This window comes from Giraffa tippelskirchi, chromosome 3 (genome assembly GCF_054371585.1).
Source record: "Giraffa tippelskirchi isolate mGirTip1 chromosome 3, T2T-mGirTip1v1.2.pri, whole genome shotgun sequence".
In the NCBI taxonomy this organism is placed as follows: domain Eukaryota; kingdom Metazoa; phylum Chordata; class Mammalia; order Artiodactyla; family Giraffidae; genus Giraffa; species Giraffa tippelskirchi.
This window is the reverse complement of record NC_137277.1, coordinates 172,208,588-172,223,471: the sequence shown is the minus strand read 5'-3', so window position 1 is coordinate 172,223,471 and position 14,884 is coordinate 172,208,588. Positions and strand designations below refer to the sequence as shown.

At 40.8% G+C, this 14,884-nt stretch overlaps 1 protein-coding gene across 37 annotated transcripts in view; it reads right to left on the bottom strand.

Moving 5' to 3' along the window:
• RHBDD1 (rhomboid domain containing 1) overlaps nucleotides 1-14,884 on the bottom strand; it is a 184,445-nt gene that overhangs the window by 105,118 nt on the left and 64,443 nt on the right. For 32 of the 37 annotated variants that reach the window (XR_014080679.1, XR_014080681.1, XR_014080677.1 and 29 more), the window contains one exon: nucleotides 4,829-4,972. Coding sequence is in view for 31 of the 37 variants with exons in the window: in XM_081584709.1 (XP_081440835.1) it covers nucleotides 4,829-4,972 (144 nt within the window). In the remaining 6 variants the exon portion in view is untranslated. Of the gene's footprint in view, nucleotides 1-506; nucleotides 782-1,988; nucleotides 3,969-4,828; nucleotides 4,973-14,884 lie in introns of those variants that run through there. The other 5 variants (XM_081584683.1, XM_081584716.1, XM_081584684.1 and 2 more) reach the window with 2 other exon arrangements.

The following is a 14,884-nucleotide window of genomic DNA, read 5'->3' as shown; positions in this document are numbered from 1 at the left end:
GAGTAATTCTACAAAATTCAAAATACAGTGCTCAATAGTACAAGTAGACAGAAAATCTGCAAGGATTAGAAGACCTGGGCAACACTATCAACTCAATTAATATAATTAAAATTTGTAGAATAGCCCACCCAACTAGAGCACAACACAGAAGTCTTTTTGGGTACACATGGCACTTCACCAAGATGCAGCATAAACATCACAAATACATGAGATTTAACCTGGGAATGCAAACCTGCTTCAAGTTTGAAAATCAAAATTACTTAGTATGTTATTAACAACAGACTGGGGCTTCCCTGGTGAATCAGACAGTAAAGAATCTGCCTGCAATGCAGGAAACCCAGGTTTGATCCCTGGGTCAGAAAGATCCCCTGGAGAAGGGAATGGCAACCCACTCCAGTATTCTTGCCTGGAGAATTCCAAGCACAGAGTTTGAAAATCAAAATTATTTACTATGTTACTAATAATAGACTAAAGAAGAAAAAGTATATAATGATCTCAAACAAACACAGAATTAAAAATATTATTATTAATAACACACTGTGCCTGCAGGTTCAGTTGCTAAGTAGTGTCTAACTCTTTGCGACCTCATGGACTGTGGCCCGATAGGCTACTCTGTCCGTGGATTTTTCCAGACAAGAACGCTGGAATGGGTTGCAATTCCCTTCTCCAGGGAATCTTCCCGACCCAGGGACCAATCCCATTTGTCCTGTGTCTCCTCTATTCGCAGGCAGATTCTTTACCACTGAGCCACCTGGGAAGCCCCTAGAGCACATCTCCCGACCTTAAAAAAAAAAAAAAAAGAAACAGGTGTAAGTTAAAGAAAATATATGGAGGATCTGTATGTTTCAAAGTTTTTAATGGCATGAAAAGATGCCATTAAAACATTACAACATAATAATGAATGAAAAAAAGTAAGGTTTAAAACAAAGGTACCTACCATAATTGTCAACGGTTATAAAATAAACCAAATATTTTTCTACAGGAAATAAGGCTAAAAAATAATAAAGGCCATTTTTTAAAATGTCTCCTTGGCTTCTCACTCTTAGTAAGACAGTCATGAAATGTTTTAAGGGAAATAAAATTGAAATTAATATAAACAATTTGCAAAGTTATTTCCTTTGCTGTCGCCCATTACTGTACATACATGCACTTTAAGAGATCTCTTCAGATCAGTTTCATCGGAACTAGTTCCATATGCTGTTAAAAACATTAATTGAAAATGAAGTTCTGTGGTCAAATTTGGAAAACATTAATTTCATAAACTGGTTTCTTAATTGCAGAACTATAATTAGAATTGTCAGTATTGTCATTCTGGATTTTCAAGAGATATATTGCAGGGTAAAGTTTGCAGTTTCTCACCTTTATTTGAGTGAGTGAGACAGGGAGAATGAGAAGGAGAGAGAGGAGAGAGCTGTTCTCATCTAAAAATTGAAAGTAAGTTGCAGACATATTACTTTGCTTCCAAATACAATACTTCAGTGGATATCTCCCAAGAATAAGGGACCTTCTGTTACCTCAAAGAAAGTTAGTCTATTTCCCAAATAACATCTGACACATAGTCCAAATACAAAGTTTCTGTTTCCTCAAAAAATGTCTCTTTATAAGAACCAGTTTTTCAAGGTGCTCCTGTTATGTTTGCTTGTTACTTCCTTTTATTTCTGACATTGATTTTTTTTCTAGGAGACCAGTCTCATTGAATTATAGAAACCTCATGTTTTATATGATGTCTTGACTTATTTCTCTATTCCATGTATTTCCTGTATATGGACCTTTACTCTGGAAGACTAAGCATTTTTAATAAGAATATGTCATAGTCGATGCTGTGTTCCTCATATGGCATGGCATCAGGAGACATACACTATCAGGCCATCCCATAATAATGCTGCCAAGTTTGATCGCTGGGTTCAGATGATGAATCCTAAGTCTCCCTGCTTCCCTATTAACATGTCCTCTAGGAAGTGACCCTTTATCATCATGTGAATGACCTGTTTCTTTTTCTTTTTTTGGTGGGGGGAGTATAGCTAATTGACAATGTTGAGTTAGCTTCAGGTGTACAGCAAAGTGAATCAGTTATAACAATGTCCCATTTCTAAACAAGACCTTTTCAGTAATGATTTTTATAGTGTTTGCAAGACTACTAGTTATTTCATTAGGTTTCTTGCTAATTTCTGTTTACATCTTTTAAAACTCCTTTTTAGGAAAATGTTCTCTTGGTGGGACACAGTTAGGTGAGTTCTGACAAACACCAAGAGTAGTGTATCCATCACAACAACCAAGATACAGAACAGTGCCGTCACTCCAACAATCCCCTCCTGTGTCTCTCTATGGTACTAAATAAAGTTCTGTACAAAGTCCAGGCTTGGTAGCTTTGCCATGACTTCCTTACTTTTGTGTGTGTGTGATACACAGGGATTAATATTTTTATCAGTGATAACATTTCTACTGCACTTCTAAGATTCACATCCAATAGAGCATACCGTATTTACATGCAACGGACAGTCCAAGGTAACAAATTCAGACACAGTTCTGTTAAGATTATGGTTTGTTCCAAATTAAATTAAATATATAATATCCTTACCTCCCATAATATTTCATGTCTCACCTTGGAGTGATTAAGCACCTGCTGTGCCCAAGACTAACCTTTAGAATTTGTTAAAATACAGCCTCTGGGCCTTACCCCAGTGTTTAGGATTCTAAGGCTAAGGCATGCTTCCAGTGACTGTGATGCCAGCAGTCCATTAAAGCTGGTGATGGCAAGAATATCCCTGGTTATCCACCTCTGCTTCTGTGCATCCTCTTTGCAATGCGACTCTACAGCTCCGCCCAGGAAGAGGTGGAATCTACTTCCTTCTCCCCTGAATCTTGTCTGGTCTCCTGACTTGCTTCGGTAACAAAATACAGCAGAACCAACAATGCACCAGCCTAAGTATGTTCCCTCATTCTCCCTGGGAACACACATGCTGAGGCCTTATGAATGAACCTGGGCTGGCTGGCTGGATGACGGGTCATGTGTGGACCAATCGCCATCATTGTATCAGACAGTGGTCAGTGAGGCAGGTAGAGGAGGCTGTCCTAGAGCAGCCAGCCCCAACTGACCACTGCAGACACCTCAGCACACCAGCCAAGACCAGAGAAGCCTGGCCCATGGAATCATTCATGTGGAACCATAAATGTGGAAGAAATATGTATTGTCTTAGGCCAAGTGTGTCTGGGCGATTTTACTCAGTAATAGACAACTGATAGACCAAAGTTATGACCAACCTAGATAGCATATTAAAAAGCAGAGACATTACTTTGCAAAAAAGGTCCATCTAGTCAAGGCTATGGTTTTTCCAGTAGTCATGTATGGATGTGCGAGTTGGACTGTGAAGAAAGCTGAGTGCCGAAGAATTGATGCATTTCAACTGTGGTGCTGGAGAAGACTCTTGAGAGTCCTTTGGACTGCAAGGAGATCCAACAAGTCCATCCTAAAGGAGATCAGCCCTGGGTGTTCATTGGAAGGACTGATGTTGAAGCTGAAACTCCAACACTTTGGCCACCTCTTGCCAAGAGTTGACTCATTGGAAAAGACCCTGATGCTGGGAAGGATTGGGGGCAGGAGAAGAAGGGGACGACAGAGGATGAGATGGTTGGATGGCATCACTGCCTCGATGGACATGAGTTTGGGTAAACTCTCGGAGTTGGTAATGGACAGGGAGGCCTGGCGTGCTGCGATTCATGTGGTCGCAAAGAGTCGGACACGACTGAGCGACTGAACTGAAACAGTAAAAGGGCTTCCCTGGTGGCTCAGATGGTCAAGAATCCACCTGCAATGCAAGAGACCTGGGTTTGATCCCTGGGTTGGGGGGACTCCTCTGGAGAAGGGAACGGCAACCCACTCCGTATTCTTGCCTGGAGAATTCCATGGACAGAGGAGCCTGGCGGGCTACAGTCTATGCAGTTACAAAGAGTTGGACATGACTGAGTGACTAACACACACAGACACACAAACAATAAAAAGAGGAATACCAAAACTTATTACCAAACCTAGAAGAAAGATGGCAAAATATACAGGGCGCTTTTCAAATACTATTTCATATAGGGCTTCCCTGGTGGCTCAGACGATAAAGCGTCTGCCTGCAATGTGGGAGACCTGGGTTTGATCCCTGGGTCAGGAAGATCCCCTGGAGAAGGAAATGGCAACCCACTCCAGTACTCTTGCCTGGAAAATTCCATAGACTGAGGAGCCTAGTTAGCTACAGTTCATTGGCTCGCAAAGAGTCGGACACGACTGAGCGACTTCAGTTTCACTTTCTTTTCATATACTAGTTGGTAAAAGAATTGTCTGGAAAGTCAGTTAAAATTACAAATTCCTAGGTTCTGCTCGTAGGGAGACTGGTTCAAGCAGGCCTGCAGCTGAACCCTGAGTCTGCATTCTCACCAAGGTGCCCATGTGGTTTTGAAGAAGGCTTGTGGGCAACACTTTGATGTACAGTGACATGTAGCCTGCATTATACATATGAATTCCAAAGTAAACCCTTCATTCATGTACCTAAGAATTTTTTTTCTTAGGTTTCTTGACTTTAACGCCAAAGCACTGAGTGCAGCAGGCCTATAAAAAGAACCACTTTAACAATACATACATAGTCTGGCACCTTATTAGCTTAGGTTGCTGGGAATATGGCATCACACCCCATTCTTTGTAATCACAATCTGCACACATTTTTTTCATCTACATCTCCTTTTTATAAACTATTTAAAGTTTGATTTGCTACAAACAGCCCTTTTTCAGACATCACACCATGTGAGGTATGTACTTTAAAATAAGTGAAGGGTGCAAATTCCCTACCTTGGTCCAAGAGGCTGGCTCTCAGTGCTCTCTCCAGCTGCTCCTCTTCACTCAGTCCCGCAGTGTACGTGTCATAGTTCCTGGGGACATCTTCATAGGCACCTCGCCCGCCATATGGGTAATAATCCTGATATCCAGAGTAGCCTACAGGCACAATGAACAAGTTATGGAACAATGTCATGGACTATTCCTTTTCATACTTCCTATTTTGTAAGCAAAGACATGAAACTAATGTATGTCATTATTTTGATTATAGTAATAATTCTCAAAATAAGAAAAGATGACTGGCACTGTATGATGCCCTGGGGGGATGAGAGGGGGGAGGGAAAGGAGACTAGAGAGGGAGGGGACATATGTATAATTATGGCTGATTAGTATTGCTATATAGCAGAAAACAATACAACATTGCAAAATTTTAAAATACACATTTCAATTTAAAAAAAAGAAAGTTAAAAAAAAAGATGACCAATGGAGAATGCCTTCATGAGGGTGGGTGATAATTATCCTGTCACCATGGTACCACAGTGTCCACATGGGACTGGACATGCCTGAGTCCTTATGTGCTGAAGATGAAGTAGATATTAATTTATGTTTAATTGATTTTTATTGGAGTATACCTGATTTACAATATTGTGTTAGTTTCTACTGTACTTCAAAGTGAATCAGTTACACATACACACATACTTATCCACTCTTTTCTAGATTCTATTCCCATACAGCAGGGCTTCCCTTGTGGCTCAGCTGGTGAAGAATCCGCCTGCAGTGTGGGAGACCTGGGATTGATCCCTGGGTTGGGAAGATCCCCTGGAGAAGGGAAAGGCTACCCACTCCAGTATTATGGCCTGGAGAATTCAAACATGGACTATACAGTCCATGGGGTCGCAAAGAGTTGCACCCGACTGAGTGACTTTCACTTCACTTGGGCTTCCCTGGTGGCTCAGATGGTAAAGAGTCTACCTGCAGTGCAGGAGACCCGGGTTCGATCCCTGGGTCAGGAAGATCCCCTGGAGAAGGAAATGGCAACGCACTCCAGTATTCTTGCCTGGAAAATCCCCTGTATGGAGGAGCCTGGCAGGCTACAGTCCATGGGGTCGCACAGGGTCGGACACGACTGAGCGACTTTACTTTCTTTTACTTTCATTTTCCCATACAGCAAGGAGACCAAACCAGTCAATTCTAAAGGAAATCAACCCTGAATATTCACTGGAAGGACTGATGCTGAAGCTCCAATACTCTGGCCACCTGATGTGAAGAGCCAATTCACTGGAAAAGATCCTGATGCTGGGAAAGATTGAGGGCAAAAGGAGAAGGGGGTGAGATAGTTGAACGGCATCACCAATTCAATGGACATGAACTTGGACAAACTCTGGGAGATGGTGAGGGGAAGGGACACCTGGCGAGCTGCAGTCCATGGGGTTGCAAAGAGTCAGACACAACTTAGCAACTGCACAACATTCCCAGATAGGTTATTACAGAGTACTGAGTAGTATTCCCTGTGCCACACAGTTGTCTAATCACTAAGTTGTACCTGACTCTTTGAGACTCCATGGACTGTAGCCCACTAGGGTCCTCTGTCCGTGGGATTTTCCAGGCAAGAATACTGGACTAGGTTGCCATGCCCTTCTCCAAGGGATCTTCCTGATCCAGGGACCAAACCTGAGTCTCTCACATTGCAGGCAGATTCTTTACCACTGAGCTACCTGGAAAGCCCATGCTCTATATTAGGTTCTTATTAACTATTTTACATAAGAAGATGCTAATTTAGAAGGCATGAGTAGTACTGGAGGGGGACTGGAATAGGCTATTGACGTATGGAGTAGGTTCTTTCAGTTTAGAGCTACTTAACACTGGAAGTATTTTCAGTGCAGACTTGGCTGGACTTGAGAGAATGGTTAAAATGACAGTTGATAAAGCCTTACTGTCCAATGACAGATAGACAGATATTTAATACATATACTGTAGGACTTCTGTGTTAGGTATGTTACTTCAGATAGTAATAACTACAGTGAGATATACAAGATAGAGTTTCTCTAATTGTAACTCTATGTCAGAGATCATAGTTTCTGTTAGTAGCCCTTTCAAGAAACTGGTTGCTAGATCAAAGGAGAGAAGAGATGGTGTGGTCATTAAATAATGCTTTAAGAGTCAAACTTTTACATACTATTAACAAGGGGCAGATTGACTTTTGCAAGATGTTTCCATCCAACTTTTCAATTCAGTTTGAGTTGATTTTATTGCTCACGTTTATGAAATTTGTTTGGAAGAGGATATTTTGCCCACAGAAGACTAACAACTTAATTCTGGCGTAATGAGAGAGTGTGCACATGCTAAGTCATTGCAGTCATGTCTGACTCTTTGCAACTCAATGGACTGTAGCCCACAAGGCTCCTCTGTCCATGGGGATTCTCCAGGCAAGAAAACAGGAGTAGGTTACCATGCCCTCCTCGAGGGGATCTTCTCGAGTCTCTTATGTCTCCTGCATTGGTAGGTAGGTTCTTTATCACTAGTGCCACCTGGGAAGCCCATAATGAGAAAGAAGTCCACTTATTTTTTTTTTCCTTCTCTCCTACCATTGTCATACCCTTTGAAGGTAATGTTTCAAATGTTTAATCAATGTGCTTCCTGTTGCTGATGAGAATTCCTACCCTTCACTAAGCATCTTGTGTCATATGCCTCCATATCATTCCATATCACCATAGCACAGGCCTCAGTTTAAACTTCTTATTGTTTTAATAAGACTATAGGGGGGGAAAAACCCAACAAGAAGAATATTGTAGGGAAGAACCTGGTTAATTAAAATTTCATGTTCAGAATTTCTGGTAATTAGTCCTAAAAAATGAAATGACAATAAAACTCAGCTGGATAATCTAACTATAAGTGCTTATATAAATATTTGTCATGTAAAGTATGTGTCTGTTGGTTGTGTTTTTGCTACAGCTTTCAAGAGATTTAACTGACATACTATATAATTCATCAATTTAGAGCATATAACTCGATGGATTTTAGTAAATTCATGAAGCTGTGTCGTCATTACCATAAACAATTTGAGAACACTTTTATCATCCCCCAAAGAAACCTGTACTCTTTAGTTATGAGAGGGTTAATGGGTAGGAAGGCCAGAGGTTCCCAAGCAGCAGGAGGAAATAAACTGCAAGTAGCAGTTTCTTTTTCCTTCTCTACACAAAATTAAAAGAGGCTTCTTTTAATTTTGTGCTAAGGACACCTGGTTCTGCCTTGAGCTAACCAATGTGTTTTTCTTATGTTGATAAAACTATGTATTTGCTTTGGAATTTGCCTTTCTTCAAAATGATTCCCCCTAAGACTTTTTTCTTTCCTCAAACCTTGGGCTGATAATGGCTCAACAAACCAGTATTCCTGTCAATTGTTTTATGACCTGGGGATGACACACCTCATGCCACCCTATCTCAAAAGTGCATACTGTGGGAAAGGGGCCTGGTGCAACTCCTTCAGCCTTGACGTATCTCTCTTATCTGATTAATAGCTTTCTTTTGTGTGTGTGTGTGTTTTATTTTTTTTTATTAGTTTATTTTCTATTTTTTAACTTTACAATATTGTATTTGTTTTGCCATACATTGACATGAATTCACCATGGGTGTACAGACATAAAACACCTTGCTAAAAACTAGGAAGGCAGGCACTCTTTCTGTCCCCTTCTGATGTCTATGTCAGAGGCTTTCCCTATCTCTATTATACTTTAATAAAACTTTGCTACACAAAAAGCTCCAAGTAATGAAGCCTCATCTCTGACCCCAGATCAAAATCCTCTCCTCCAGAGGTCATAAATCCCGCATAACACACAGCTCACAGCAGCAACCTTTCATCCTGGGGGCTTGTCCGGGATCTTCAAGACAAGGAAAGGATGACTGAAGCTCTAGTTCTTTACTCTCCTAGTAAACATGTTTTCTGCTATACTTTACTAACTCTATGGTGTGCCTGTGTGTGTGAAATCAACAACCTTTCACTTACCAGCCCTCGATCAGCCTCAGTTCAGTTCAGTCGCTCAGTCATATCCAACTCTTCGCAACCCCATGAACTGCAGCACGCCAGGCTTCACCTGGCGTGACCGTCACCAACTCCCAGAGCTTGCTCAAACTCATGTCCGAGTCGGTGACGTCATCCAACCATCTCATCCTCTGTCGTCCCCTTCTTCTCCTGCCTTCAATCTTTCCCAGCACCAGAGTCTTTTCTAATGAATCAGTTCTTCACATCAGGTAGTGAAAGTATTGAAGTTTCAGCTTTAGCATGAGTCCTTCCAATGGATATTCAGGACTGATTTACTTTAGGATTGACTGGTTGGATCTCCTTGCAGTCCAAGGGACTCTCAAGAGTCTTCTTCAACATCACAGTTCAAAAGCATCAGTTCTTCAGCGCTCAGCTTTCTTTATGGTCCAACTTTCACATCCATACATGACTACTGGAAAAACCATAGCTTTGACTAGACAGACCTTTGTCAGTAAAGTAATGTCTCTACTTTTTAATGCTGTCTAGGTATGTCATAGCTTTTCTTCCAAGGAGCAAGTGTCTTTTAATTTCACAGCTCCAGTCACCATCTGCAGTGATTTTGGAGCCCAAGAAAATAAAGTCTGTCCCTGTTTCCACTGTTTCCCCATCTATTTGCCATGAAGTGATGGGACTGGATGCCATTATCTTAGTTTTTTGAATGTTGAGTTTTAAGCTGATCATCCTAGTCCTAAACAAACGCTGGTCTACTTTCTGTCTTCATAGCTATGGCTATTCTGGACAATTTTATAAAAGAAATCATATAACATGTGGTGTTTCATGTATAGCTTATTTCATTCAGCATAATGTTTTCATGGTTCATCCATGTTGCAGTACAAATCCTTATTTCATTCTTTTTTGTGGCCAAGTAATATTCCATTGTATAAATATATCACATTTTGTTTATTCACTCACCAACTGATGTCTTTTGGGTTATTTCTATCTTTTTACTATTGTGAATAATGCTGCTACAAATATTTGTATACAAGTTGTTATTTGGACATATGTTTTCATTTCTCTTAGGTAAATACCTAAGAGTGGAATTGCTAGGTCATATGGTAATTCTATATTTAACCATTTGAAATCGCTAGAATGTTTTCCAAAGAAGTTACACAATTTTCTATTCTTTAGGTGGCCTAGAATATTGGAGTGGGTAGCTGTTCCATTTTCCAGGGGATCTTCTCAACCCAGGGATCAAACCCAGGTCTCCCACATTGCAGGTGTATTCTTTAGGTGGCTCAACTGGTAAAGAATCCACTTGCAATGTGGAGACCTAGGTTTGATCCATTGGCTGGGAAGATCCCCTGGAGAAGGGAATGGCTACCCACTCTAGTATTCTGGCCTGGAGAATTCTATGGAATATATAGTTCATGGGGTCACAAAGAGTTGGACATAACTGAGCGACTTTCACTTTCACTTTCTTTACCAGCTGAGCCACCAGGGAAGCCCAGAAATTAGTGGGGATTTACCAAACACCTCCTGTAACCCAACTTCTGTATTCTCTCTCACATTTACCATGTCAGTATATAAACATTATGATATTTAAATCAGGATAAGGATATATCCTCAAATCCCCTCAATGATTTAGGACTGAAATGGGATCTGGACACAATTTTTAATATGGACACTCTTCCTCAAATTGGTTTCTACTCAACAGAACAATCAGAAAAATTCAGCTCCCACCACTGTGTTGGGGAACACATACCAGCAAGTTTCATATCCTAAGATAAAGGAGACTATGGCACTGCCAGAAACCTTGCTTTCTGTGCTTTTCACCAAAAAGCCAAAAAAAAAACAAACCACCAACCAAAAAAATAACCCCCCAAACCTTTCACATAAGGACAAATGATCAATACATAATAAATACATCTACTTCACAAAGAACAAAAAGACAGGGGCAACTATTCCAGAACATAATAGAGTATTTATGGACAAGTCACTGAATACCACAGGATGTTTCAGCAATCCTGAAGGAAGAGAATGCCCAATTCCCTAAGAGTGCCAATTATTTTATTGCAACACGAAAAGCACACTGGGCACTTTCCCATATGGCTCATTACCACTTTCAAATCCCTGTGGAAAGTCATTTTGTTGCAGAAGGTCTAAGCAGCATTTCTACCTATCTACCCTCAAAAATATTCAGCTAATTCAAAATCCAAAATAGCCCCAAGCTCTGAATACCTACCTACACAGATACCAGAAACACGACATACATCTGTGGAGTTTCAATTGACAGATAAATTTGCTATGATTTGAGGCAATGTTTTCTTGAGAGAGAAGAACATCTTTCTTCGTGTTATTTCTTATTTAAAGCACAACTGAGCAGTGCCTTCACAAAATAAAGCCTACAACTCTAAACATCTGAATATTATAAAATCTAATTTGGTACTTGCCAGACAAAACACAGGGAGAGAGAAAGGGAAAGTTGTAACGCTTTAAGTCAAAAAGAGTAGTGTGGTTAAACGTTCTACATCGTCAGTCACACGTTATCAACAGGACTGAAGATCCCATCAATATCTATTACAATGAGAACAGGTCTCCTAGGACCAAAAATTTTCCACAGCTGTTCCACTGGCCCAATCAGATATTTTTAAATCTTCATAATAAACATGGCTGGAAAAACCTAACAATCAAACACTTATGATAAATAAGTTTAAATTACATCCTGTGATGAATGCTAGTCTAATATTCTTTTGTAGTTACATACTTTGGCCCTGTAATAAAAGAAATTCTGGTTATCATTATTCTATAAACTACTCCATCTGTTCCTTATACACATACCAGGATTTCACGGCAAAAGAGATCAAGAAACACCACCAAGATCAGAAAGGTCGGTAACAGCTTTTTAAACATTCATGAGGTTCTGTGACCTATAAATTCTTTTCCAGCTAAGGACGGCCATATTCAGAATAAATCATTGCCTGTAAGAGATACATATGCTCTCATAAAAGTTCCCTAGGTGACCATTAGCATGGCCACCTGGCCTTATGTAGTGGTGCCTTTGAAGAAATCCAATCACTTCAGCGGAAGAAGTATAAATATGGTAATCTTACAGGGGACAGGAAAGGAAGGCGAGAGAGGCTTTTATTGCTGCCTTTCATTCTCTGGTCTGTGTGTCTGCTCTGCTTGTGCCTCTTTCATATGAAGGAGGCTTTTTTAGCAGGTTTCCCTTTTTTCTTAGTAAGTTCAAAAAAGATGAAAGAAAAGCCAGGAAGGGAAACTGCCCTCTTTGGTAAGGTGAAATCAGTAGAATGCCTATGTCATATCCTTGTACAACAGAAACAGCAGGGGCCAGGAATCAGCGACTTGCATGTTTAGTCCTAGTTGTGTAAATAAGTACCTGTATGACTTTAGCCAAAATACTGAACATTTTTAGACCTCAATTCCCAGTTGTCACAGAAGATGTTAGGATGAGGTCATTTATGATAATTCAAGCCATGTCTGTGCACAAATATGTTATTATTCTCTTCATCCAGAGGATCATTCCTGTTTCTCTTGGAGATTTAAAAAATGAACCAGGAGAGAAGCCCCTTTTCCTTTAGCACTCTGAGGTATTAGGAGCCATATATACTGGAGAGAATCAGGTCAACAAGAAGAAAGAAATCACAATGGGAGACAGAGCCAAAACGGTCTTCCTGTATGATTCACCTCTTCCAAGTCACATGGGCTGAGAAACCTCTACTCAAACTTAAGTCAGTGTGAGCTGGCCTCCATAACCAACAACCAAAAGGACCCAGTGGTCTTCCATAAGACTGTATCAGCTCTGTTGACAACTAATCATCACACCTCCTCTCTTCAGGTGAGTTCAGATAGAAGCAAGTGAGCTTGCACTGTGTAGCAACTGTGCCTCTCCTGCACCAAGACCACAGTTCTAGGATTTTCAGCATCCAGAGCATCAGAAGTGAAAGCCTCAGAGTGAAGCCGCCGGGGAACAATAGTATTCTTCACTGTAGTCCATAAGCCTAGGCAATCCCAATCATCTAAGCCCATGATTTTTCTTCCTGAACCCATTAGAATCACTTGAGAAGTTTCTTTTTTTTTTCCAAAAAAAAAAAAAAGGCCCAAGTCCCTGTCTCTATCCCAATTATAACTTAATTGGTCTGGGTTGAATTCAAGCCATGGACACACTGTAAAAGCTCCTCAGGTGGTTCACATAAACAGCCAAGTTTGACTATCATGATCCAAGCCTTTACACCTACATCAAAAACATATCTTGACTGTAACTCTAACAGTATCATTCTACTGAGTAAATCATTCAGTGGCACTCTACTACATTCTGGATAATTCCAGGCAGGCTTTTTCATAAAGGATTGAAAAGCCTTTTCCTCTCTTTGCTTTCCTTAACTTCATCAAGTTAAGTAAGGATGCTTACTTCATTCATCAAGACCCAGCACTCCACGTCTTCTGGATGACCTCCAGTAACTGCAACCCTGCTCCCTCCCTTCCAGGCTGAGCACTGACTGCAGTGCATCAGTGTCTCTGAAATGGACTCCTACCTCTGCCAGCAAGGAGCAACGCGGACTGGACTAGATCTTCTACCAAATCAAGTAGAAGATGGGAGAAAACATATGAGATGGATGTTTTCGGGCATTGTATAATTGGCCGTTCAAGATTCTGAATCTTGAGAGAGGGGAAATAAAGGAAATGAGCCTGAAGGCACTTTCTAGACTGTGGTGCAAGGAGGGACACAGGCAGATGCAGCAGGCTCCCTGAGTACAGTTGGAATTTGCAGGGCAGAATACAGCAAAGGAGAAAACTACGTGTACAGAAAAACCTTCGGAAATCTTCATGGGGTCGGCTGGAGATTTTGTTGAACATTAACTATCATCATGTTATTCTGTACTACTTGACTCCATGGTTCACCATTCTATTTTCTATACCCAGATTAGTCCTATTCACTTCTACTGTTTTCCCTTTCCAAATGTATGGCATCTACAATCAAGTCCTGGTTATAAACTCTGAGACAAGGACTATAGCTCTTTCTCTCCCACAGTGGTCAGTCTGACAAACATGCATAACATGACCACTCAGAGTGCTACTGGGTAAACCAGACTGAGGGTCAGAATACTGTATGGGAAAAGAAAGCAAAAGCACCAGTATATATCTAATTATATAACTCTTTGTACTTATATTATTTAAGCCAGGGGTCAAAAAGCTACAAGTTGGAGTACAAATACAACCCACTGCCTGTTTTTATAAATAAGGTTTTACTGGAACACAACTAAAGACATTTGCTCATGAATAGTGTATGGTTGGCTTCCCAGGTGGCACTAGTGGTAAAGAACCCACTTGCCAATGCAAGAGATGCAAAGATTCAGGTTCGATCCCTGGGTTGGGAAGATCCCCTGGAGGAGGAAATGGCAACCCACTCCAGTATTCTTTCCTGGAAAATTCCACGGACAGAGGAGACTGGTATGCTAGAGGCCATGGGGTCACAATGAATATGACACAACTGAGTGACTGAACAGTGTATAGTCGTCGTCACACTAGGACGACAGGTTGCCTGGTTGAGACAAAAACTATATATGGTCAACAAAGCCTTTAGACTCTCAAACAGTAGCTACCTGGCCCTTTACAGGAAAGGTTGCTGACCTCAGATTCAAGCTACAATGGTTCTGGACAGGCAGGACTATAAAGCCATCCACTGTCTCTGGAGCTTAGGTTCTTTGATGCTTGTCTACTGGTACTGACGCCAGGCTGGAATGTAAGGGCTTTAGCTTAAAACAGGTCATATGCTTCAATAGGAAGTCCTTTCTACCTATTTACAAAGACCTCTAGAAAAAAATACCTTCTCCTCTTTAACTATTAGAGGAATGCCTATCTTAGCTTCTTACAGTAAGTGTGATTCTTCCTGAATATGTAGGTGGAGTGGACCGTGGAGAGCTGTGTTTATGAAAGTAACTCCTAACACTTAGCCAGTGAATGGTCTCTTAGGTTGAGTATCAAGGGGCCTGTTTCTCATATAAATCTTAACATGTCTGAGAAACCTCAAACCAATCATTTAACATTTTCTTGCTGGAGTTCCCTCCTTCCCTA